Source organism: Sturnira hondurensis, unplaced genomic scaffold, assembly GCF_014824575.4.
Source record: "Sturnira hondurensis isolate 20B ecotype Veracruz unplaced genomic scaffold, ASM1482457v3 Scaffold0021490, whole genome shotgun sequence".
Lineage (NCBI taxonomy): Eukaryota > Metazoa > Chordata > Mammalia > Chiroptera > Phyllostomidae > Sturnira > Sturnira hondurensis.
In genome coordinates, this window is record NW_028094121.1 from 4,975,041 (window position 1) to 5,001,664 (window position 26,624).

At 48.0% G+C, this 26,624-nt stretch overlaps 1 protein-coding gene and 1 non-coding gene across 4 annotated transcripts; both read left to right on the plus strand.

Annotated features, from left to right (window-relative positions):
- The first annotated feature begins 1,162 nt into the window (after positions 1-1,162).
- Positions 1,163-26,615, plus strand: OSCP1 (organic solute carrier partner 1). Of its 3 annotated transcripts, none has more exons than XM_037032600.1 (11): positions 1,163-1,362; positions 6,176-6,205; positions 10,224-10,378; positions 15,043-15,210; positions 15,732-15,812; positions 19,595-19,698; positions 20,146-20,274; positions 20,808-20,877; positions 22,461-22,600; positions 23,477-23,540; positions 23,904-26,615. In XM_037032600.1, the coding sequence occupies exons 1-11, from the start codon at positions 1,251-1,253 to the stop codon at positions 24,018-24,020; spliced, it is 1,170 nt and encodes a 389-aa protein (XP_036888495.1). In that variant the 5' UTR covers positions 1,163-1,250; the 3' UTR covers positions 24,021-26,615. The 3 variants fall into 3 exon arrangements, with proteins under 3 accessions (XP_036888495.1, XP_036888498.1, XP_036888497.1); XM_037032603.1 differs by having other exon boundaries at positions 15,103-15,210; XM_037032602.1 differs by lacking the exon at positions 6,176-6,205.
- LOC118977693 (U7 small nuclear RNA) lies at positions 20,651-20,713 on the plus strand. Its single transcript, XR_005064587.1, has one exon. It is a non-coding gene; the product is annotated as a U7 small nuclear RNA (small nuclear RNA).
- Positions 26,616-26,624: the final 9 nt, after the last annotated feature.

The following is a 26,624-nucleotide window of genomic DNA, read 5'->3' on the forward strand; positions in this document are numbered from 1 at the left end:
AAAAATACAAGATTTTGGCAGACAAAGCCGATTTGGTGACTGATAATAGGATCCAGGGCAATAGAGCTGGAAACCAAGGCTCAGGTTTGAAGTCCGAGTGGCTGGAAGGAAAGATGATCAGTAGGTTTTACGATTTGAAATTTACAGAAATGGTTGCTCATCAGTGTAAAAGTGTACAGCAGACGGTGGAAGGTGGTCCAGGACTCGGGATGGCAGTGGAGTGTGGGTTCCCTGCCCTCAGAGCGGAGAAGTAGATGGGAGGCCGGCTTAACAGCTGGAAGGAGGGGGCTCCAGAGCCTCCAGCACATGTCCTCCGGGATCGGGACTGACGAGAACAGGCCTGGTTTGCTTCACGGAATAGGGGACCTGGTGGGACTTCACTCCAAGTAGCTTTTCAGGAGGGAATGCAAGTAATTCAAGGACTTCTGTTCCTTCCCCCATCTAAAAGGAAAGTCGGTTACTTTATTAGTGATTTCATGGCACTTTGCATGATCTCACTGATTTCTCAGCAACCCTGTGAGATGGGTGTGCCCTCCAATTTACTTAGGAGAAAGCTCAGCCTCCAAACAGCTGCGCAGTCACTGCTGGGAAATAACGGCGGAGACAAACCCAGGTCCATCTGCTCAGAGGCTGCTCTAAACTGTAAATCACGTGCTGTTGGCAGGTCTGCTGGGCTGGGTGATGCCCTGCCAGGGGTGGCCAACCTTTTGGCATCTCTGGGCCACATATTATATACATTGCAACAATAATCACCAAAAAAATCATAGTTTTAAGTAAGTTTACAATTTTTTGTTGGGCTGCATTCATGACCATCCTGGGTCAAACACCCCTGCAAAGTTTCACTCGGCTGTTTCTCATTCCGGGCCACCTACGTGCACCGCACGGCAGGGTGAGGGGTCGTGAACATAGCTGGGCCCGGTGTCTGCTGCTCCCTCAGCACCAGCCCTTGCAGCCCAGCACCCTTTCCGGCCTTCCCCTTCCACACAGCCTCCGAAACTTAAAACTAGCGCTCCACCTGGGGCCCACAAGACCTGCCTCTGCCCGGAACTCACCCACCTCGTAGGTCTTGGGCATCCAGCCCAATAAGCATCCTTCCCTGGGCACCTCGCAACAAAGAGCTTGCTCATTGGCTCCTTTTGCTGTCCACTGTGTTGCTCTAGCAACCAGACTACGGAGACGCGGTGGAAGGGCCCCCAGGTCTCTAGCTACCCAGCCTCGGGTCACCGTCAGCTCTGCTATCTTTCGTCGTCATGTCGTTGCGGACGCTACCGCTGCTCTTCCTGAACTTGGGCGGGGAGATGCTTTACATCCTGGACCAGCGGCTGCGAGCCCAGAACATCCCGGGAGACAAGGCCCGCAGAGGTGAGAGATGCCCGGCCTTCACAGCCAGCCCCATGCCCCACAGTCTACCCCGGTACAAGCTGACCTTACAACACCGCTCCGCTGTGCACCGCGCTCTCTATAGCCAGAGATCTTTCTCACAACCATTCAGAGCCCCTCAGGAGTCAGATTCCCAAAAAGATCTTTTCACAGCAGAGATATTTAATAACCTCGTCGAATATCATTGCAGTACCTCATCTCCTCTCCCCCACTTTCCTCATCCCCCTCAAATTGGCAAGGTAATTTCCGAATCTCCCTTGACAACTGGTTCCTCCCAAACGTAAGGAGCTCAGCTGCCCACAACCTGGCGACACACTCTGCTAGTCGAGACGTGCTCCTTCCCTCCCCGACCCCATGGACCAGGTTCCGATTCTCCAGTCCTCTGTGCAGTATCCTCTGTCGTAAACCCGAAGCCAGTCTCACTAATTTCAGAAGCTATTTCTAGAAAGGTGAGGTCCTGAGATAACATAGATAAATAAATAACTATAATTCTTTCCCTTCACAATTGTTGGAAGAGAGTACAATTGTGGAAATAATTATATGAGAGTTTCTAAAATGTAACATCTCTCCTCCTACACACGCCACCTAATCTCCAGAGAAATGACCGCCCAGAACTCTCTGTCACCCTCTTTTTCTCCTGCTTTTATTCCCTTCTCAATCAACAACTGCTTTCACCAGCTTTCCTGGAATTAAGTATTGTACTTCAGGGTAGAGGAAGAAAGGTGATACAAACGTAGTTGACATGGCCACTGATTAAAACATGGGTTCTCTCCAGCAGTCTTTGTGTACTCGGTTGACATGAAGCATATGCATTCAGATACTCACCATTGTGTCTGTGTGACTGAATCCAGGTCCATTCATAAAAGAATAACAAGAACTCCCCATTGCATACACCCTCCCCTCCATTCATTCTGTGCACTGCTACCAGTGAGCGCTCGAAAATGCAAATCTGTCCATACCCTCTGCTACTTAAGACCCTTTTTCAGCTTTCCACTACTGTCTGGATGGAGGCCAAGTCCCTGGCAGGACACATCACTGCCTTCTGATCTGATTTGTGTCCACCTCTGCGGTCCTGCCTTCTACCACTGCCCGCCTCCTACTTTGCATCTTAATACCAAACCGTTTGTGGGTCTCCATTTAAAGCATGTTCATTCCTGTTTCCATACCTATTCTACCCCAAACCTCCCATTTCTGTGCTAGTAACCCCCCTTTGATGCTGCATAATTCAGCTGAAGATTCCTTTCCTTCAGGAAGCCTCCCACGTTGGGGAAAGGGCCCGACCATACTCTCATAGTGCCCATGCACACCTCTCTACCTTACCACTAACTGCGTCATCCTGTGATGGTTTGTGCATGTCTCTCCCACAGGACGGTCTTACTCATCATTGTAGTCTAGCACCTAGCGTAATACCTAGACCAGCACAAAGTGGTGCTCAGTAAATGCTGGCCTGAAGACCTAAATTTGCTGCTTTATATGACATTGCCATTTCTTCTTCAACAGGGTCGTGTTTTCCTTGGCACCTCTGTTGTGTAATTGCATTGGGGCGAACAGCGGTAGTGAGCTGACAGGTAGTTCCTGGACGGGTAGTCTGCCTCTGGGAAGGCAGCGTAAACCGGCAATTAATGGCGCACTCTCCAGAGTCATACAAACATCAGTCTCAATTTCAGCTTTACCATTTAATAGAGTAGAAGCTCTATGAGCCTATTTCTTTTTCCATAAAATGGGAATAATACATCCCGTAGAGCAAAGTTGTAAGGAATGAATGACATAATGTGTATATCTAACATATTTAGCACAATAAGTAGTAGATGTTGTCTTTCAAGAGGAGGTTTGGGCAAGACCCTATGAGTAATGCTAAGAGACTGGCCTCCTTTGCCTCCAGCAGCCACAGTCCTTCGGGGTTTGCTAGATCCAACCACACTCACACTCATTCCTCCCGCAGTTGGGATGAGTGGCAGGAGACGTGTGAGGTGCTGGGTGGAACATCACCCAGCCCTTGTGCACATCCCCTGCAAGCAGGGCTTTTGGTCAGTCTGGTCCAGTAACTGATCAGTAACTGATTCTGAAATTGGAGGACATGTTTCTTTTCTAATGACAACAACAGCGACGTTTATTGAGCACTTACCAGAAACCAAGGGCCGTCCAGAACACCTCTACCCAACAACTGTCTTATCACGTAGGTGATATTGCTGTCCCCATTTCACAGATGGGGAAACTAAGGCTGATTTCCCCAGGATTACATATTTGAACCAAGATCATTGGGCTCCAGCGCTCATGCTCTTCAGCAATATGTCCTTAGCCACTGTACTGCCATCCCGGGTGGAGGGGCAGGGGTTTGCTGCACCAGAACCTGTGTGGCAAGAACCTGTGTGGCAGTCGGAAGGTTGGCAGGAGAGGGAGAGATTTGAGAAAAATAACCAGTATGCCCAGTGAGTTTTTGTAAAGAAATGACAAAGTACTGTGGCTGGCAGATGGGGACTTAGAGAAGACAGCGAAAAGGCAGGGTTGCCAGTGCGGGATTCAAAGCGGAGAAACGCCCATCTGAAGGGGTAGCGGCAGGAAGCAGGAGCCACTGTGACGAATGCCTGGGCACAGAGACCTAGAAAACGCCGGAGTAAACTAGTCTCCATGGAAGCTCTGAATGAAAACCGCATTTCTTCCAGATGTTTTCATTATCTTACACACTCATTGCTCTCCCGGAGGCCGTCCAGCTCCCACAAGGCTGGGCCCATAGTGCAGGTTCCGCCCCAGCACAGCCTCTGGTCCCGCCTTCAACAGAAAGGAAGCGCCCTCTCGATGGAGCAACTTCTCAGTGTTGCATATTGAATGTTGTCCCGCATTTTAAGCAACATTGAGAATAATAAAGCCTGCCTTCGCCTCACTCCTGTCCTCTTAAAAATGCTCGTAAATAAGACTGTTACATTTTATTTGTATGCCTCCTATTACAGGAGGGGAAACTGAGGCATGGTGCCATTCAGTGATTTTTTTTCCAATACGTGAAGATCACGGTGTAGTTCTGAACAACCAAATGGTGGTGAGGTTCTGTTTTTATCTTTCTAATTTCAATGGAACAGGCAGGCAGCTCTGGGTAGCCTTGGGCATGCCTCCCATGCAAAATATAACCCAAATGGAATTCTCACAAACAAGTCCTCAGGAGAAATAATAGAAAAACGGTGCATCATTTCCCTTCCCCCGAATCCTCGAGTGGAAGGGCCCAGGAGCACACAGCACTGCAGCGGCCTCTGCTTCATCGCCTGCCGAAATGCCTCCTACCCCAGGCCTGTATTTGCCAGCTCTGTTTTCTCAGCAGTCGGTAGTCACTGTCCCTTAGAGTAGGTTGGAGCCCTGCTTGCAGCACCACTGTTCCCGAACAGGCCTTCAAGGGGGCGGAAACTGCACCTTTCTGAATTCCCACAAGCCTGTTAGGCAAGCCCGCCTATGAATAAATGCCACAAGACAGAAGATGTGGACATTATGCTACAGACACCAGTATCTGCTTTAAGAAAGCCTGAGTCTTGGTGCTGCTTCCTTACTGTTTTCTCTACAAATCCCTGTGACTCTTCTGGGAGAAAAACAGTGAATTTTCCCTGGGGAGTCTGACCTTGCAGTGGGAACCCTTTGCAGCCGGCTGGGGCTCGGCACTGGCTGTGCTTCCAGATTGGTCTCCCAGGAGCCCTTGGTATTGTGCTTGGAGACATGTATGTTTTGGTTATAACTGCAGAGATCACGTTGGAAGCAATCTGGTGGCAGATTTTCCAAGGGACACCGTTAATGACAAAATGTTTTTTTAAATTGGGATGTGCGTAGAACCATGTTTATCTGGGAGTGGTTTTTCTAGACTGAAGTCTCCCCAAAAAATAAGGAAAGAAAGGAGTCATCTTTCATCCTGTGTGGGTGGTGTCCAGTGTCCTTCAGTAGAGGGAGGAACAGAACTAGGAGAGAAGGCAGCTCGGTGCTGATGTTTCACATTCCATCCCCACTACAACCCTACGAGCTCAGTTCGATGATGAACCCCGTTTTACAGATGGAGAGACTGAGGGTAAACAAGTTGCTTGCAGTTATATAGCTAGTAAGTGGTAGAGCCAGGTCTCAACCCATCAAGGGTCTTGATTCCCACAGATTTCTCTAGCCAAACACGTTGCTCCTGCTCTGGTTTCCTCTGGAAATCCGCCGACTGCTTTGTCTGTGGGAGTTTTCTTCACAGTGGCTCCGTCATGCGTCTCCTCTGTCACCTGCAAGTCACACATCGGTGTCTAAAAGGGAAATCAGGAGTGAACGGGCACTTTTCGTTTTAACTCACATTTGACGTTTTCTCATTTGAGCAGTTCCATCTGTACTCTGGAGAGGGAAATCTTACATCAATTTTTTAAGAACTCAGGTTACACGCCAAGAAACTCCCTTGTCTACCTTTCTTGAAATTATTGTTCCTCGTAGAAGTTAGTGTTTTTTAAAAGCCTTGTTCTGAGTAACATGCATTCTCGCAGCATAACACAGGAGGACTTCTGGAACCTTTCGAGGCTCGCCCCGGGGCAGCTGGCCGTTCTGCGTTTCCTCTCCTCCTCAGCCACTCGTGCTATAGGATAGAACCACTCTGGGGCTTTTTTGGAACTTGTTTATCCATCATCCTTTTAAAAGTTTCACATGGAAAGCAGGGTATTCACGTTAGACGTTAACGCAGACATGAAAAATGAAAGTTTCATAGAGCAGGTCATTGGAATTGGTATTTTTAAAGCCTCCTTGAAAATGACGTTTCTGCTTCACGAACTGGTGTTTTCTCTTTGTACGCTTCGTGTAGACGAATGGACAGAGGTGGACAGAAAACGAGGTACGCCATCTCCGGGCTGCATGTGTTCCGTCTGCATCCACAGGTTCCCTGAGGCCTTTACCGCGGGGGCGTGAAGTGGGGCCACGCTAAATACTTTACAGCAAAAAATATGTAGAGGCATGAGTTTCTCTTTAGCCAAGACATCAGTCATATATTTGAATCATTCATGTAAATACAGCATGTGGGATGAGAACCAAGCAAACTTAGGCACAACGACCACATTGTACTGGAGGGATTTTTTTCCCCTCTCTTCGTCAGTTCTAAGCTTTGTGGGGACAGCTGGGGCAGAAGCCACACTTCTGGGTAGGTCGTCCGATTTTGCAGTCCCTAGAGCAACTCTGAGAGTACCATGTAACCCAAGAATTGCGGCTCCACCCGAGGGACCTTCCTTGAGCCGTGTTCCTTAGCACAGAGATGGCCGTTGGGCCCTGAGCAAAACGGAAGCATGTGGCTGCATGGCTGCCCGGGCGGAGGGAGGAGGCATGGCGTCACGCATGTACGTGGAGCAGCCCCTTCACCTACCGCCGGCAGCAAGCCTGGAGAGGCTGCCAGTTCCTCAGGGTAAAACTGTAGCCTTTCTCATCTTTAAGTGTCACCAGTACTTCCCATCACGTGACATTCGGGTGCAGTTTGTGCATGTCATCAGCCATTGTCCTCAGCATTTGGAATGTCTCACCACACCGAGCGTGCTGAGGGGGGAACATATGTAATATTGAAGAGCACAGGCAGGAGAATCAAACAGCTGCCTTCTAATTTCAACCCTACCCCTAGCCGTGTGACCTTAGACCTGAGCCTCTCGAAGAGTCCGTTCTCCTCCTTGATAGAATAAGGATAATCATTCAGAATTGCCTTGTGAAGGGGAAAGCTAAATAAGATCGTGCATGGACAGCTCTAAGCCCGGTGCCTGGACCATAGCGAGGATGTGAACCATGGTAGCCATCCAGAAGTAGCAGCTTCTCTCTTTTACCCTTAGTTCCAAAGTGCATGTTCCCATAACCAAATTGACAACAATGGCTTAGTAAATGCTCAGTCACTTTCATCAAGAGCATCATTTGATGAGGCCAGGCTCAAAGCAAAGCCCAGTTAAAGTGACCACTTTTATCATACTTCACAGCCACCTTTGCCCACTTCTCTTAAGCAACTTTGGGCCCACCTCTGAACATGTGGCAGAATTTCAGGCGAGAAGTGTGGATTTTTTAAGCTTTTTGTGTGCCTAATTGAATCACTCAAATTTATTTTAACTGAAGCATTCAAAAATACTGAACAGAAACTAACGTCATAATCTGAACTCAGGACGCACCTGTGGAAAATCACTCCCCGCCCTCCGTCTCCTCCTGACGAAACCCGGCTCCCAGCACAGTTATAACTGCACACTCCTTTGTGCCGTTATACGAAGCTCACGTGAGTGCCGACAACTCACTGAGGGAGACTGACACGTGTGGTTAAACCTCTTTCTCGGGTTTAACTTACCTGTGACCTGGGCTGCTTCTTAGTAGCAAGGGCATGTCCTTTCTCTTTGTGTCCTGGTGTTTATCTCAGTGCCTGGTGCATACTGGGCCCGCCACATCCAAGTGCAAGGTGAAACGTGCTATGAGGCTCAGGCATGTTCATCTGTGCCCCAGATTCCTTCCAAAGGGTTATGTGAGAGGAGGGACCCTGGGTACTGGGGCCCAACCATAGAACTGCCACTTTCTCCTGGGGAGCGTTTGTGGTCACTGCTCGGCCCCCAGGGTCAGGGTCTGCTCCACCCTCTGTCCACCCAGGGGACTTTATGGCTGTTCGTGTGCGAAGAGCCACAGAGACACATGGCCTGTTCACTCCCCAGAGGGAAAGGTTCCGGTTTGCTTGTTCCTTTGCTGCAGCAGCTAACAGTCTCCTTGTGACTTTCTTTATTCTAGAACTGATTTGTCAGGGCCTAAGCCACTTTCCTTCATTCTGCCAAGGGCTGAAAGACCCGGGAAAAAGCACTCAGCACCTGGGTGAATGGCAGATATTTGCAAGCATTCACGTAATCAGAGCTGATGTGATTCTTTAACCCGACTTCCTCCTCCCTGGCTACATAATAAACCTGTGGAAAATTCAAATTCTCTCTTTTGAAGCCTTACATGTGGCTTTTCAGTTGTGCCTATTTCCTTGCAAATTCTGCATTTCATATTGGCTGCTGTAAGAAAAACGCTAAAGAACCCAGTTTACTGTGGGTCCTTGATGACTTAGACCAAAGGCAAAAGGCCATGCCTGAGGCCAGCCCGAGGAGATGTGTCTCCAAGCTGTCCACGCTGGGGACATGGTAGCGAACATGGAGGGCAAGCTGCGATGAGCTGAGGTCAGATGTGAGGGATACCCTGCACTGGTGATGGAATTGGTCCTTCCTCACTAACTGGAAGGAGTCTAGAATGAAATCCAAAGGTCAAGTGTGAGTTCATCACTTCTGTAAGGGGTGTCCATTAGCTCATTAGAGGCAAGTTGCAGGGGGGGCGGGGTTCTTCCCCCCACTTCTCTCTGTAGCCCTTCCATTTAAGATTTAAATACTTATAGAATTGTACACCTGAAACCTATATAATTTTATTAATCAATATCACCCCAATAAATTCAAAAATAAAAAAATAAAGATTTAAGTATTACCAGCCCTGCTGCCTTCCCCACAAAATGGGGAGCTGCTTTAAAGGGGACCGACCCTTCAAGCTGCTTTAAAATGCTGACCTGGGCCTGCAGGGCACTTCAGGTGCAGAGAGAGCCTGAAACCATGGCCTCAGTGCTCTGCCTTCTCTCTCTTAAGATGTGTGGCCACAGCCACACCTGCTGTGTCCTTTGTGTGGCAAAAGAAAGAGGCATTTGTATCTTTCAGGAATAATTACTCATGTTTAATCATTGATTGTGTGTAACTTAAGCAACCAGCTTACTTTCCAATTTTAATTACTATGAATATATATTCTCAGTATCCATAAGCTCTCACCTTTAGGCAAGAATAGATAGGGTTTAATTAAGAATAATCGGTGTTCAGCCCAGATTAGCTTGTTTCTGTTTCTTGTACCAGAGGGATTTCCTAGCCCTCAACTAATGATATTTGAGTAGCAAAAAAGTGTCCATATGAATGAGTGAATGAAGGGCTAGAATTGCAGACACACCTGTCTGCACACACCTCAGGACGGGTGTCAGACTCATTGTCACCGGGGGCCACCTCAGCCTGGCGGTTGCCTTCAAAGGGCCGAATGTAACTTAGGACTGCATAAATGTAACTGGTCCCTAACTAGGGGCAAGGAGCTCGGCGCTGCTGCCGCTGGGTTAGAAACAAGGTCGAGCGGCCCTGGGTCTTGTGTTCGCCACCTGTGCCTTGGGGCCTTTATCCTCACGGGATGAAAGTTTTCCATCTGAACAACAATGTATGAGGTAGCACTGCAGTGAAATATTAATATTATAAATCAAATCCCAAAATTAAGTCATCCTAAAATGGTACTAATCTGAAGTACATACACATCGAGTAGGAACATTAGAGATGTTTTACTCTCTAACCACTGAGTAAACTTGTCTATTTTCATAAACTGTTTCTCCAAAAAAAAAAAAAAATCAATTACCATTCCTGGTCCCATTTTTATAAAATTTAATTTTAAGTAAAAATGTTATGGATTTGCTGAGCCAACAAGAGTGCTGCTGTTTCTCAGGTTAAGGAAGCAATCTAATCTAAAATGTTTCCAGGAACATTTTTTAACGGGAGAAGCAGCACCTCCCCTCTCATCAGGTGAGCCAGTGCCCATAAACGTGGCTTGTGACCTCTGAAGCACGGCACACTGTGCATCGTCACATTTGTGTTTGCTCCGAGGGGGCCTCATAAAGCACTCTGGACCCCGCCGCCGTCTACCACAGCACGGCGGTTTCTCCCCGGGGAACAGCCCTCCCCAAGCACGTCCCAACCCCCTCTGCCTAGGCCCAGCTCCTCCACCCCATTCGTACACAGAGAGCATTTCCTGAGCAAAGCTTCCCCCAGTGCCTCGCTTAGCTGCATTCCCTCTTGTCTCTACAGTTCTTCACGACATCATCTTAACCATGTTCAATAAAAACTTTATAGAGGAACTGTTCAAACCCCAAGAGCTCTACTCCAAGAAGGCCCTAAGGACTATCTACGACCGCCTGGCTCATGCCTCCATTATGAGACTGAACCAGGCCAGCATGGACAAGGTGAGCAGACGGCTGCTTCTCCCCCGTTTGATTGCATTTCTCGTGCCTTTTGTGGATGATGGTAGACTGGAATCAAATGAGAGGACGTATGTGACATTGCCTTGCAAAGAAAAGAGCCTCATAAACATTAGCGGTCGAGTTTCAGAGTTGGAAAGGACCTTAGCAGTCATCCCGCCTGCCCAAAGACAATGCTGGTCTTCATGCCCTTGATCGTAAATGCCTTAACCCAACGCTAAAAACGAATTCTGCTTCATTCTTGACAAATCTCAGACCTGACAATCAGGGATTTTTTAAAGCAAATTCAAAACTTCTCAGTCTTTACTTCTAACATGAACATATCTATCTCTTTGAGAAACCAACTATTAGGGCTCTCTGGCTGGTGTAGCTCAGTGGATTGAGCGCGGGCCTGCGAACCACACGATCGCAGTTCGATTCCCAGTCAGGGCACATGCCTGGGTTGCAGGCCAGTTCCCAGCAGGGGACTCACGAGAGGCAACCATACATTGATGTCCTTCTCCTTCTCTCCTTCCCTTCCCCTCTAAAGATAAATAAATAAAATCTTTAAAAAAATAATAATAATTCCAAATAAATTGCAAAGAATAGACAGATCTCTTATTCAGAAAAATCCCAAACAATTTATATAGATACTCTGTTCTCAAGAAAGGACAGCATGCCCCAGTGGGTGTGTCCCAGTTCGTTGGAGCATCATCCTGTACACCAAAAGGCTGTGGGTTCGATTCCCAGTCAGGGCACATACCTAGGTTGTGGGTTCAATCCCCATTTATGGAGCCTACAGGAGGCAGCCAGTCGATGTTTCTCTCTCACACTGATGTCTGTCTATCTGTCTGTCTCTCTCTCCCCCTCCCTCTTCCCCTTCCTTTCTAAAAGCAATGAAAAAATGTCCTCGGGTGAGGATAAGTAAATAGATAAATACATAAAATCGTGAGAACTGACAACGGGTGCTAGCCAAGCAAAGTCAACATTCATGTACTGCCTGCATCTGGAACTCGGGGAGACAGACTGCCTTTAACTGTGCACTCTTACCCCTGCCACTTCCCTTTGGAACTTATTTTCTGTGCCCAAGCCTCCGTTTTCTCACCTGTAATATGGAGCTGACGAGAGCTAATTCATCAGTGCTGGGAGGATTGAGTAAGAAACATGGGTCATGACAAACCTAGGATTGGCACATAGTAAGTGTTCAATAAAATGTTAGTCACCTCTTCTGCTCTGCTTGCTCTGCTCCCTCTGCCCTTAAGAAGGTTTAGGTGTCCTAGAGAAGGTACGGTGTCTCCGGCGTCTCCCTTCTTTCCCGCCTCATCGTTGCCAGACCAATCTTGCTTAATCACCACTTTTATCATGTCGGCTCAGAAGACCTCAGTGGCCTCCCACACCTACCACCCCTGGTCTAAATTCTTTTGCCTGTCTTTTTAAAACCTTTACTATTCTAACTTAGTCATACTTACTCAACTTCCTTTCCCACCACCCCCGACACGAACCATCCTCTCCAGTTTCGCTGTTCTCCTCGTTCCCCCAGGAGATCCCACAGAAGAGCATACCCATGGCTGCCTGCAGGCCCTCACACGGGCCCTCCCCTTGGCTGGAACGCCCCTCCCTCTCCCTCAGCCAGTGGGAAGCCTCTGACTGCCTCTCATTCATAAAACCTATCTCCACCACTTTCGGCCCCACCAATTTCTAGTCCCTGGTTTTTATAGCTGGTCGTACCATACATGGGGTTTGTTGACTGATAGCCTACTGAGTATTTTTTATCATTTTCTAAAGATTTTATTTATTTAGCCCTGGCTGGTGTAGTTCAGTGGATTGAGTGTGGGCCTGTGAACCAAACAACCACGGTTCAATTCCTAGTCAGGGCACATGCCTGGGTTGCAGGCCAGTTCCCAGAAGGGGACGCATGAGAGGGAACCATACATTGATGTTTCTCTCCCTCTCTCCTTCCCTTCCCCTCTAAAGATAAATAAAATCTTTCTTAAAAAGTAATGTTAAAAAAAAAAGATTTTATTTATTTATTTTTAGAGAGAGGGGGAGGGAGGGAGAAAGAGAGGGAGAGAAACATCAACTGGTCAGCTCTCACATGCCCCCAACCAGGCATTTGGTCTGCAACCGAGGCATGTACCCTGACCCGGAATCAAACCCACCACCTTTCGGTTTGCAGGATGACACCCAACCCACTGAGCCACACCAACCAGGACATATTTTTATTATTAAAATTGTTCTTATACAGTTTGTAGAATTGTATACTTGCCACTCTCACATCTAACTCATTTACCCCTCTCAGCAGCTCTGCAATGATAGGAAATTTGGAACTTTTAAAAAATATATTTTTTATTTATTATGTCATTACGGTTGTCCCATTTCCCCCCTTCACTCCCCTCCACCCTGCACACACCCCCACCATTCCCCGCCTTTAGTTCATGTCTATGTGTCATAAGTTGTTTAGCTTTTACATTTCCCATACTATTCTTGCTCTCCCCCTATGTATTTTCTACCTACTGTCTATGCTACTTATTTTCTGTACCTTCTCCCCACTTCTCCTCCTCCCACTCACCTGTTGCTAACCCTCCATGTGATCTCCATTTCTATGGTTCCGCTCCTGATCTAGCTGTCCTCTTGGTTTGCTTTTCTTTTAGGTGTGGTTGTTAATAACTGGGAGTTTGCTGTCCTTTCACTGTTCATCTTTTTTATCTTCTTTTTCTTAAATAAGTCCCTTTAACATTTCATATAGTAAGGGCTTGGTGATGATGAACTCCTTGAACTTGATCTTATCTGAGAAGCACTTTATCTGCCCTTCCATTCTAAATGAAAACTTTGCTGGATAGAGCAATCTTGGCTGTAGGTCTTTGGATTTCATGACTTGGAATACTTCTTTCCAGCTCTTTCTTGCCTGTAAGGTCTCTTTTGAGAAATCCGCTGACAGTCTGATGGGCACTCCTTTGTAGGTGACTGTCCCCTTATCCCTTGCTGCTTCTAGGATTCTCTCCATTTTAGTCTTGGCTAATGTAATTATGATGTGCCTTGGTGTGTTCCTTCTTGGGTCCAACTTCTTTGGCACTCTCTGAGCTTCCTGGATTTCCTGGAAGTCTATTTCCTTTTCCAGACTGGGGAAGTTCTCCTTTATTATTTGTTCAAATAAGTTTTTCACTTGTTGCTGTTCCTCTTCTCCTTCTGGTACCCCTATAATTTGGACGTTGGAACATTTAAAGATGTCCTGGAGGTTCCTAAGCCTCTCCTCATTTTTTTGAGGAAAATTTGGAACTTTTTGTTTTTTATCCTTAAAAAAAAAAACCTTTATTTTTTAATGTCTTTTCCACAGCTAGTCTTATAATATCCCTTTGCAACTTTTCAATTAAAATATAATTTGCATAACATAAATTTCACCATTTTACAGGGTATAATTCAATGGTTTTTAGTTCACTCATAATGTTTATAACCATCACCACTGCATAATTAGAGAACATTTCCACCAGTCAATAGTAATGTCCTTTGTTTTATTTCTGATTTTAGTCATTTTCTTTTTCTCTCTTATTTGCTTGTCAATCTAAGTAAATAATTGTCAGTTATCAAGCTAAAGGCTTGCTGATCTTTTCAAAGAACCAGCTTTTGGTTTCATTGATTATTATCTAGTTTTCAACTTTCTAGTTCATTGATTTCTGCTCTAAACTTTATTTTCTTTCTCCTTGGTTTGACTTTAGTTTGACCTTCTTTTCCTAGCTTCTTCTTTTTAAGACTTTATTTGTTTATCTTTAGAGGGGAAGGGAAGGAGAGAAGGAAATATCAATGTATGGTTGCCTCTCGTGCGTCCCCTGCTGGAAACTGGCCTGCAACCCAGGCATGTGCCCTGACTGGGAATAGAACTGCGATGCTTTGGTTCACAGGCCCACGCTCAATCCACTGAGCTACACCAGCCAGGGCAGCCTAGCTTCTTTTTAAAAATATATATATATATATATTTATTGATTGATTCCAGAGAGAGAGAAAACAGCGACCAGTTGCTCCTCACAGGCGCCCCAACTGGTGACTGAACCCAAACCCAGGCATGTGCCCTGACCAGGAATCAAACTGGTTACATTTTTTGGTCTATGGAACAATTCCCAACCCACTGAGCCACACTGCCCAGGCTTTTTTTTTTTTTTCTAGCTTCTTAAGGTGAAAGGTTAGGTTGTTGATTGGAGAAGTGCAGGCATCTGCCACTGTAAAGTCCCCTCCGAGCACTTCCTCAGCTGCCTTCAAGACGGCTTTTACAATGAGAAGCTCAGGCTCAGGGAGCAGGGTGAGGCCTTGGCCAGGGCCATTCAGCTCGTCAGTGGCGGTGGGTTTCAGCTCTTCAGCTCCAGCACCGGGCCCAGGGCCCCACAGCTGCCAGTAGTGTTTCTCACATGTTCCATCCGCAAAAAGCTGGCCAGAAATCCTGGCTTGCCCAGGAATGTCCTAGTCTCACCATGTTGTCCTGGCTGAATTATTAGTACCGCCTCCCCCACTTTACTCTCAGAGGTATCTTGGTCCAGGGGATAACTGTTATGGTCACCCGAGGTATATGACATGCACAGTACTGGTTTTTAGTAAATGCTTGACTGCTTCATTGTTTGGGGGGTCCTGACACCTGCTTCTGTGACCCCATTTATTTATTTTGTTCATGGACGGGTCGGCAGCTCTATGACCTGATGACTATGGCTTTGAAATATCAAGTATTGCTGTGTCCCCGCCCCAAGGACGTGTTGCTGGTCACTTTCAATCATTTAGATGCCATCAAGGGATTCATCCGAGACAACCCAGCGCTCGTACACCTAGTGGATGAGACTTCCCGGCAGCTGATTGAAGTAAGATACCGTCAGTGTCTCACCTCAGTGCTTGTTCTCGTTCCTCTGTTAAGAGCAGGAAGAGGCCGTGACAGAGTACAGGATGAGGAATGGCAAAGCCTGCCAGTCCCCCAGAAATCCTGAAGATCTCCAAGTGTCCCTTTTGGGGTTACAAGAGGCATCGTCATCTTTTGACCTTTTCCTGGTGCCTTCAAAACTGGGAAAAGCAGTGATACAGAGCCCAGCCACTTTCTCCTACCTCTCTTGGAAAGGGGGTTGGTGTGGAGGTTCTGCTAAATCTTGGGGAAGAACCTCTAGGGTCTGCGGGTGACAGGAAAGGTGGTGCACCCCTTCTCTGGGGGGGCATGATGGGGTTTGTGAGAGAGCAGCGCTGGCTCCCCTGCTGCCCCTCTTGCCCCAGCAGCTGAGCCTCCTTTGCCCTGCTGTGGCTCCCATCCCTGAACACCCAGCTGCCCCTACTTCTCTGCACTGCTGTCTCACTTCTGAAAGTGAACTGCTTCTTGCTGCTTTGCCCCTGGCAGGCGTACGGCAGTCTCTCTGCGGGGGAGTTCCAGCTGATCCGGCAGACGCTCCTCACCTTCTTCCAGGACCTGCACATCCGGGTAAGTGAGTGGGCAGCCGCAGGAGCACCCTGCCGTGGCTGTCCAAGGGGAACAGCTGAGATTGCCCAGTGAGCGATGTCCTCAGTGCTTGGCTCCATGATGATAAACTTTCTGATAACAGCCCTGGCTGGTGTAGGTGAGCATGGGCCCGTGAATCAAAGGGTCGCCAGTTCGATTCCCAGTCAGGGCACATGCCTGGGTTGCGGGCCAGGTCCCCAGTAGGGGGCACACAAGAGGCAACCACATATTGATGTTTCTCTCCCTCTCTTTCTCTCTCCCTTACCCTCTCCCTAAAAATAAATAAATAAAATCTTTTTTAAAAAAGAAAAAAATCCCAGAAGATCGCGGTTCGATTCCCAGTCAGGGCGCATGACTGGGTTGCAGGCCGGTTCCCTGCAGGCCAACTCCCAGCAGGGGATGCACGAAAGGCAACCATACATTGATGTTTCTCTCCCTCTCCTTCCCCTCTAAAGATAGATAAATAAATAAAATATTTTTAAAATTAGAAAAAAACCTTTCTGATAACAAATCTCTGCAGTTTTTTAATGGAGCAAGGAAGACAATGATATCAACACTCCTTCTGTTACCTTACATGTTTCTTTAAAACATGGTTTCTTCCCTTCTCCAGAGGAAATGTGCTCTTGAGGCCACCAGCCTGGTCTCAGTTGCAAAGCCTTTTCCCAGACCTTTAGTATTGTTGAGGAGGCTGCCCTCCTGCTCCATGAAGCTCTCGCCTTCTCTGGACTTCCGTGGCTCCGTGTGTCCTGGCCTGCCCTTACCTTGCCCGTCCCCATGCCCCTTACTCCTTCCTCTCCCTCTGCCTGTCTCCATACTTCCTTCTGCCCCCACCTATCCACGTCCCTCGGGAATCGCTTCCCTCCCACTGTCCAGCCCTTTCATCTGGTCCTCCAGAGTCTAACCTACCCTCCCGCTGCCTCAGCCCTGCCGTCTAGACCAACATCCCAACCTGAAACTCAGTGCCTATGATGTAATGTCTGCACCTAAACTTATCTCCGAAATTCAAATTCTGCCCCAACTTCCTAATTTCTTTCAAGGGCAGCTTCATTCACTTGGCTCAGACCAGAGCATCGCCTGCAATTCCCCTTCACTGACCTTCATCCCATTGCTTCTAAGGCCCCCAGAGTCTGCCTTTGCAATGTCCATGCCCTCTTCCCGTTCCCCCGGCCACCAGCCCAGCTCAGGCCCTCAACCTCTTGTTGGCTGCTGCCTCCCAATTGACCTTGCCTCCTCCGCTCCAGACAGTTCTGCCCCTCACTTTTAAAAGCGTATTTCTGAGCTTCTGAATGTGGGGCCTATCTCTCTTGGACAGGACTTTGTTCCTTCCCATAATTGAACCCACTGATGTGGGAAAGATGGATGATACGGCAAAATGAGCCCAGGCTCTGGAGTCCGACGCTCTTGCGTTTGAGTCAGCACAGCTCCATGGCCTTGGGCAAGTTACTTCTCTTGAGCTGTAGTGTCTTCAAAGTGAGGATCATAAGCCCTTAGAGCTTGTGGGGAGGGTAGACTGGTGCGGCATATGGAATGGATATGGGTGTGCCGGTACAGGCAGAGTGTAGGTGCTCCTGGAAGCCTACACAGGAAACTGGTCACAGCGGTCGCCCCTAGGAGCAGGAGCAGGTGCACGGGGGACCATGGTGCAGAAGAGACTCACCTCCCATCGTACACCCTTTGAGCCCTTTGAGGTTTATACCTATCACAAAAGACAATGCAAAAAATAGAAGAAATAGAATGTGTCTAGCCCCTGGTTGTTATTAGCTTTCCATGGACTGGGGGAGATAAACAGATTTCAACTCTGAGGCCAATTTTATTTTTCGACCTCATGAATAATTATATTTGTTATGGATGGAGCAATAATAACATCAATATAAATTAAGGTCTCTAATAGTCATTGATTAAAACAAAAATATGAAGGTATAAATAAGATTAAGTTTTGCATTGCTGTAAAATAGTGAAAACTCTATATCACGTTATCAAGACGGCACATTTGGACATTATTGTATGAGTTGTAGTAACATGAGTAGCCATATTGATTTCTCAAGTCTGATGAGATAAAATTGATTATAATGAAAAAACACTCCTAACAAGAAGTCTATAACAAAACCATTAAAATATATTAAACTACAAAATCTATTAAGGTTTGATTGCTAAATGGGCAAGCAGCGAAACACCAGAATGTTCATCAAGAGAAATAGGATTCCCACACCCTGCAGGGTTCAGCCCGGGATTTGTAACATTTGGCTGGTTTTCCAAGTCTGGTCTTTAATGGTGTTTCTGCCTGGCTGCAGTTCGTGATTGCCTAGACAGATTCTCTCCGTTTTCAACAGTGTTGATAGTTTTTAGATTTGTTAGCAAAACCAACTCAATGGATAAAAGCTCTGCTGTAGCATTGCCTTGCTCATCGTTTAACCAGAACCCCTCCTCTGATGTCCACAACTTTCTGCGAATCACAAAACACCCAAAGTGCTCTAATGTGTTCCAGGCCCTGGCCTGCTCTCCAGGCCCGGCCAGAGACGGCCCCAAACCAATTCCACTTGGAATCCTGGGCACTTACTTCAACCTTCTCTGTTTCCAACCCCATTCAGCCCTACAGAGCTCCTCCAGAGTCCCCTCCTAAAGGCTCCATCATGGCATTTCTTTCCTGTCATATGCTTATGTCCTGTGTCCATTGGATTCCAATACTAAGAGTATTCACTGTAATTTATTGAACACTTACTATGTGTCAGACTCTGTGATAAATGCTTTTTGTTCATTATCTGATTTAGTTAGCACATTAACCCACTGCATAGGTACCATTACTACCCCCAGTTTACCAGAAAGAGAATTGATGCACAGAAAGGTTGTATAACTTACCAAAAGCCCAGAGGCATGGCCCAGCTGAGATGTGCCCAAGACGGTCCACCATCAGAATGCTAAACTGGCAGCTTGCAAATTCTTAACACTTTGCATTTTCACTGCCAGCACACAATATCCTTGACAATAGTACAAATATACTCTTGTCTGCAAGTATATTTGTCTACTAGAGTTTGAAGGGACTTTCAAGTGAATCTCATTTGACAGGTGAGGAAGCTAAGACCCAACAGAACTAGCTAACAGCCTCAGTAGTTACGGGATTTAATCTGACTAAGACCTCAACACAGAGCGCACAAACCCAGAAACGGAAAGAAGCCTCAGTCACATAACAGACCTTCAAACAATTGCCAACTGGGTTCACCTACACGGGCCCCTTCTCACCAGCCCAGCGCATGGCTCAGAGTTTGTGCTCCAGAGTCAGAAACACAGGGGTCGCTCTGAACCCTCAGCTCTGCCCTTTATGAGCTGACTGGCCTTGAGGGAGCGTCAGCCTCTGAGCTGCCAAATCCTCATCTGTAAAAATGGAGACAATAAGGTTCTCGGAAAGTTAGCAGGGAGCAGAGGCGTGAGAGTGAAATGTGGAGTCAGCCTGGGTGTTGAACCCTGGCCCGGTCTCTTATTGTTTTATTGTTCCCTTTGGGCAAGCCACTTTACTCTGTGACCCTCGGCTTTCTCACCTTTCAAATGGGGCCATTACACCTCACCTGGAAGATTTGTTCTTAGGCCCCAAAGGAGTTCTATTTGTGAAAACGCTATAACTCCCCAGGTGTTAGCTGTGGTGAGTTTTTCTTATTGTTCTAAACTCACCAGGTAACATTCCCAGCCCATTACACACTTCCCATCCTCACAAGGCTTATGTCTATGAAAATACACCAAGAAAAATCACAGTAAGTGTATTTTTTTTCCAGGTGTCCATATTTCTAAAGGACAAGGTTCAGAATTCTAATGGTCGCTTTGTGCTGCCAGTGTCTGGGCCTGTTCCCTGGGAAACTGAAGTTCCCGGGCTCATCAGGTGAGTTCTCAGCAGTAACTGTCAGACCCATGTGTGGGGTCCTGGGAAACCAACATGTGGGCCACCGCGCGGGATGCCTCACAGGGGGCCTTCCCTTCCTCCGTAAGCTCAGCGGTTAGAAGGTCAGGTTCTAATCTCAGCCCTGCTGCTTAGTAGAAACACTCCTAGGAGACCGCCCAGTTCTCCAGCATGCATCGATTAAAAGGGCTCATCATTTGTTTTCCCAAACCTGCGGGTGAATAATAATGCTCTCAAGTACTTACATAGCACCTGGCACATAACATGTACCCAATACATATCATTGTATCATTATTATGAGCACAATTGGCATCTTTATCTTGAGAGAGCACATGAATTCCTTTTTGTCCCATGGTACAGAGAGGAAAGACGCCTCCGGGACTGCCCAAGCTTGGAGCACATCCCCCCCTGTCACATTTTGTGTTGTAGAATGTTCAACCACAAAGGCGAAGAAGTGAAGAGGGCAGAATTCCGGCACGGGGGAAACTACGTCGCCGCGCCGAAGGAAGGATCTTTTGAACTGTATGGAGACCGAGTGCTGAAACTGGGAACTAACATGTAAGCAAATTCTCCCTCCCTGAGTGAATTCCAGTCCCAGGGGGGTCGCTTCGTTTGAAAACGCCAGCTTGACTTCTGCTGTGAACGTCCTGCTGAGAACTGGAGTGGTTTCCCTCAGATACGACGCACGCAGCGCCCTGCCATTTCCAAAAGGCGCCTAAGATTTCCAGACATACGTAACTCAACAAGTTAAAACAGTAAATCATTTGACGTGGCCAAAGAGAGTCAAAAAGGCCACTTCCACACAGCTTCCCAGGTATTTTTCTTTGGGAAGAAGTGAAATATGAGAGGCTGACAAGCACTTCATTGTATTCTGTATTCCTAACTCTTTTTCTAGATGCTTTTAAACTCTCCAAATAAAAGCTGTGAGCTACAGTAGAGCTTACAGCGCATCTTGAATTTGTCTAGTAGGTCTTCCTGTCTTTACCAGAAGACCCACACACACACAAAAAAGCCGTGAGCTATGTTTAGGGTTAGCAGGGAGTCAGTGTAAGGGCTGGACAGTGTTTTCACGGTTTTCTGTTGGCAACCAGGTACAGTGCGAACCGGCCTGTGGAAACCCACACATCTGGAGCCTCAAAGAACTTAGCTTTGCAGACACAGGTGAGCTTCTGCCTCCCTTATTTATCTCCTGAGCTTATTTCCAGATATAAATATCTGGATGTGGAGAAGGGTGGGAACTCTAGATTTCAAAGCTAGCCAACTTTTCCCTCCTTGTCTGCAATCTTCTCGATTTGGCCTTATAAAGCACACAGCTTTTTAATTGTACTTTCCCATGGAGACCTCCAGTGATCTGACTAATTAGGTAATTTTAGGGTTGGCTCAATCACCATAATTAAATGGGAACCGCACACCAGGACATGGGAAATAAGCACTCTCCCAGTGCCATTAGGTCCCCAGTTTGCCGACTCCACACCTGTGTGTGTCCCCATCATTAAAACATCCCTTTTCAGTGCTTCCCTATATGATGCCTCAGTTCAAAGGGGGGTTGAGGGCCTCCAAATTCCATCTTTACAAATGTTCACTGACCTGGCTCCCAGCTAGCTACAGGACAAATCATGGAGTATTCAGTTACTCGGCAAATATTCATCAAACTATTTCTATGGACTGGGTGCCCAGGGATGCAACGCTGGCTTAGACATGGTCTCATCCTGAAGGGACATATAGAACTCTGGGAAAGACAGCGACAGGAGCAAAGCATTTTCACACAGTGGACACAGAGGTCACTGGGCATCTGAACGAGGTGCCGTGCCAGGAGAACACGTGTTCTGTCCAGTGGGGCAGGGGCAGGGCACAGAGGTCAGGAAGGCTTTTCAGAGGAGGTGACATTCAGGTGGAGTTTTAGAGTGGACAAGAGACATCTGTGAAGGAGACATCGGCCTGCAGGCTGAGGTGACAATTTGGGCAAAGGCATGGAGGTCAGGAGAACACAGTGTTTGGGGGAAGCAGGGAGCCAGCGTCTCTCCCACGCGACTCCATCACAGCCCAACCGAGGTGGGTGGTCAGAGAGCGCCACACTGCACTGCCCAGGGACCCTGGGGCCTGAGCAGACATGGGCTTAAACAGTTTGGACTCTGTCCTTTAAGCAGAAGGCGGAAGGGTTTATTTCAAGCAAAATAGAAGTGGGATGGGAACTGTATTTTAGGCAACTCTGGTGGCAGAGTGAGAGCAGAGGCAGAGCAGGGGAAGGCTGGTTGAGAGAGCCCAGGGGAGGGGAGAAGGTTGGTTAAGCAGGCTAGATAGCGAGAGCAGGGAATCGCGTCAGGGTGTGTTTGCCATGGTCACCACCTGGGGGCAGTGTGGTAGCTCCTATGGACCCAGTGCCAGTGGACCTGGAACCTTCAGTTTTGGGGAAGCAATCTGAAGGAAGAGGAAGCAATGTTCTTCTCCTTCAAGAAGGAAGGTAGTTTGAGGACAGTGGGCACCCTTGGGGCCTTCCACTCATCTTGCAAGTGTGAAAATCTCTGGTTTACCCCCTTGCTGGAGTCCCTCTGCTTCTTCTGACACAGATTGTTTCTCTTTTGGTTAAGCCTGTTTTCTATGCTTTATTTGGACCTAGTTCTTCCCAGAAATAATTGAATGTTGTTATTGTGCCTTGTTTTATAATACCGCCCTGGGTCTCTGGGTCTCAACAGGAAATATGATCACCTTCATGTGGCTAAAAATCACGAACTTTTTTTCCACAGCAAAGCATTGCTCCAAACCCTCTTGCTAAAGAAGAGCTGAATTTCTTGGCCAAGCTGATGGGAGGAATGGAGATTAAGAAACCCAGTGGCCCTGAGCCAGGGTTCCGGTTGAATCTTTTTACCACCGATGAAGAGGAGGAGTATGTTTTAAATCTGTTTCTTTAAAAGCATATATAAAAATCCTAAGTGTGTTAAACCAAGCAACTAACCATTATAAACCAGTGAAACCTATAAATACAGATGTCAAGATCACAGATGACATACCTGCAAATTCAATAACCTAACTAAAGAAGAATCCACCAGTATTAGATAGCCTGAACTTTCTGGGTTCATTCAAATAAGAGTTCTAATATTTCACTTAGCACAGTTGAACAAGAAGTATCAGAAGTCAAGACAGTCAGATTAAGAAAAGTCTGCTAAGAAACCAGAGAGAGGTCAAGTGCACGGTGCTGCACAGCTCACAGAGCGCATCGGTGTTCACTATCTTATGTGATCCTCCTCACAACCAAATATTTGGGGCGGGGAGTTGCCTTCTATTTCCCTACCCACTGAACTAACTTATTCTGTGTGATCGATTCTATGGAGAGTGCTGGGGACACCGAGATGGAGCGTGTGACCTAGGGCCTATTCTCGGGAGCTCCCTGCCTGGTAAGGACAGTGAACGTGCACGTAAGCGCCATGTCACAAATGCGCTGATGGAGGACGCGGTGATTACTTGCACTGGCAGGTTGAAAGATTTGGCATCTGAGCTGGGTCTTGGAGTTTGCCAAGCAGAGGAAGGGGAAAAACGTTATTGGCAGTGTTTAGTGTGCACAAAGGCACAAGACATAAAAGGACGTAACTTTCTAAAGTGTGGGGGACATTGGTTGGAAATACGGAGTACACAGCTGAAGGGAAGTGGCAGAAGATGAGGCAGAAAAAAATAGGTTGCCAAATTATCAAGCGCCAGTTTGCCACGCGGGCAGGGAGAAACCTCTGACCTATGACCCATTTCTCTGCCCTGCCCCGCCATGCAGACAGGCAGCGCTGACCCGGCCGGAAGAGTTGCCCCACGAAGTCGTCAACATACAGGCTACTCAGGTGTGTGCAGGGGGTTCCACAGCCAAATGGTTTCCCCTCCTCATCCTGTCATAACTTTGAACTTCAAAGGCCTTACCTTCTCTCTAGTCAGTATGTATATAGTCCCCATTCTGACAAACAGGTGAGGCACTGAAATGCATCACGCTGGTGGGGTGAAAATCAAACACCACTCAGCTGGAGCATTGTCCTGTACACAGAAATGTTGCGGGTTCAGTCCCCAGGAGAAGGCCAATCGATGTTTCTCTTTCACATGGAGGGATAGAGGGGTCTCTCTCGGAAAATCAATAAAACATAATATCCTCGGGTGAGGATTTTTTTTTTTTTTAAATCAAATATCAACAGCATCTCTCATTTCTCTGACAGGACCAGCAAAGGAACCAAGAGCTGGCCCGGATCATGGGGGAGTTTGAGGTCACGGACCAGCCAAAATGGAGCGCCAGCAAGGGAGACGATTTGCTGGCCATGATGGATGAGTTGTAGCCTTGCTGACCAGGCACACCCCTCCCGCTCTGGGGGCGGCTGCCTGTTGAGGACCCTGGGGGATGCCCAGGGAGCAAAAGGATGCTGCTAGTTTTCCACTGAGTGAAGCCGTTACCTCTGGTTCCTGTTTATGTTGGAATGAACCGAGCAAGCCTCTCTCAGGGAGCACACTCTCTGGAAGGCACACACATACACACATTTTCAGCAAAATGTATTCGAGCTTTTAAATTGGACCTTTCCCGTTTCCTCCTGACTTTATGGCAACCAGCCAAAGCATCCTGGGCCACAGGTTCAAGCCTTGGAGTTGGAAAGGGGCACTCCCATTGCCACTTTCAAGGACAGATGTGGAGGCTGATAGCCCCCAGATACCTGAAAATTGGCACAAAACTTCGGAGCTTTCCGGGGTGTGTTCTGCCTTGTGAGTTTGAAGTAAGTGGAAAGGGCAGCTGCCTCCAAAGGTGGGGACCCAGTTTAGACAGCCCTCCCCTCCCGGGCACACTGGGGACTGTGGCCTCAGAGGCAGAGGAGGCAAGGCTGTGTGGCAGGAACACTCAGCTGGGGCCCGCACAGAACACGTGGGTATCTGGAGGTCTCTGCACATCCCTCCATCCACACGTGGTGTGGGCTTCTCCCACGCGGAGGTGTGCACCAAGGAAATGCTTTGCTTTTCAGCAAGTTACGTGCTCCTCAGCCCCACAGGCTTCCTCTGCCACTTCGTGTTCTTGCATTCTTCTACAGACACCCAGCACAGTGTGCCAGGACATCTGTCCCCTCTGCTTCGCCAGCGGTGACCAAACGGGGCCTTAAGTTGGATACATGGGAGGCTCACATAGTGAGTCATACTCCCTCCCATGCACCAGACGAGCTGCTTCTGTGGGCATGATGCCCAGTCTGATTGGGTTCCCTGTGAATGTCAGGCTGGGGCTGCCTTCCTTGTTTCAGGAAGGCCTGGGACTGAGAAGACTGGTGGGCTCAGGACCAACCAATGTCCAGAGGTCAAGGTCCATTCAGCCCCGTGGAAGGAATATCCAGAATGGAGGAGGCTAGGAGAGAAACAGAGCTGAGTTGGTCCAACCACAGGGAACACTCGGGCCCCTCATACCCGGTGAGAGTGGAGGCAAACACAGTTCCACAGTGTGAGGGCCAGGGAAGCTGTCCTGTGGCTTGCCGAGGCACAGTGTTTGGTCACAGAAAGGTAAACCCCAGATAAACATAATGTGCTCCCTGCCCGTGAAAGTTACGTTTCCTTGCCTTGAAGACGCCTGAGAAGTCCCGTTGCAGAGGAGAGTCATGTCTTGCTGTAAAACACCTGTGACAGGCTTGCAAAATGCCTTCTGTTTTAGTCTCTTTTAAGCAATCTGGTCACTACTTGGGGTGGCCTGACAACCAGGGGACAGATGAAGGTGAAAGTTCTGTCCTGTTCTGAGTCTGGCCCCCACCACACTGCCACAAACCTGAACTTCACTGTCTGTTCTGAGCATGTCCTGGGACCTTGGATGTCGGCCACAAGCTGCTGAGAAGTAGCAGCCTCCTCCCTCCACCTACTCCAGAGCGACGCCGAGGATTTCCAGTGTGTCTGTCCTCTCAGTAAACAAACAAGATACAGATCTCTGCTAAGGCAGCCTTGTGATGAGGCAATCTTTGAGTTTCATGTCTCTAGACTTGCCCAAATATTGAGAAAAACGAGTTTATTTGCTAAGTGGTTCAGGGCATCCAGAGAAAACAGGGGAGTCAGGAGGAGGCAAAGAGAAGAGAGGAATTAACTCTGGCAAGTGTGTGGACTGAGTAAGAACAACACATTGGGGTCCATTTAAAAGCAGGCCTCAGGGTACGAGGGTATCGCACGCAGTAGCCTGTGCGCTTCAAGGGGAGGTAAGCCGCAGGCAGAGTCAGGATGCTGGGCTCTGGTCCCATTCCTGCCCCGAGTTCCCCTTGTGTCTTAGGTACCCTTGCTGAGCCTTGGTTCCCTCATCTGTAAGAATGACAAAGAACTAGTTCACTGCCTCAAGCTGGCCTGCTCACATAAGGTGTCGGATTTACAGTTCCCCAGACCCTGCCCCGGTGGGACCTGGGAATTGGAAGCTTCATCCATGCAGGCCCCAGCTTTATGCTCTGGGGGTTTGTCTGCTCTTTCAGCTCTCCGGTGACTAATTTGCTCCTCACCTAAGTCTCAAACTGCCCCACTCCGTTCTCCCTGGGGTTGGGATGCCCTGCGGACCTGCAGGACAGGGCTCCGGAAAAGCCTTCGGAATGCAAGCTCTCTAATGACTCCCCAGAGGAAAGATGCGGTAAAAATCCAAGAGGGAAGAGGGGAGAATGAGTGGGAGGGGTTCTGTTCAGCCCTCGGTTCTAAGAGGCAAGTCGCCCCGCATGTAGTGCACATAGGTGTCTAACAGTTTTTAAAGTAAATTCACTTTTTGCCTTTGACCCGGATCCTGGGAGGCGAGAAAGACACTTCCGCATGGTACCCAGATCCTGGAGCCCCCAAGGCCAAACAGGATCAGGTTCCCTCATCCTCTTTATCTGCTTCATGGTGCTGGTCTGCATCTAGTGTAGAGACCAACTCAAGCCACAGGAAACCACAGGGGGAGAAATGCAAATTTT

Coding starts and splice junctions, on each gene's coding strand:
- OSCP1 (XM_037032600.1), top strand. CDS start 1,251: ATGTCGTTGCGGACGCTACCGCTGCTCTTCCTGAACTTGGGCGGGGAG. Junction 6,206..10,223: donor AGAGGTGGACAGAAAACGAG/GTACGCCATCTC, acceptor TTGTCTCTACAG/TTCTTCACGACATCATCTTA. Junction 20,275..20,807: donor CTGAAACTGGGAACTAACAT/GTAAGCAAATTC, acceptor GTTGGCAACCAG/GTACAGTGCGAACCGGCCTG.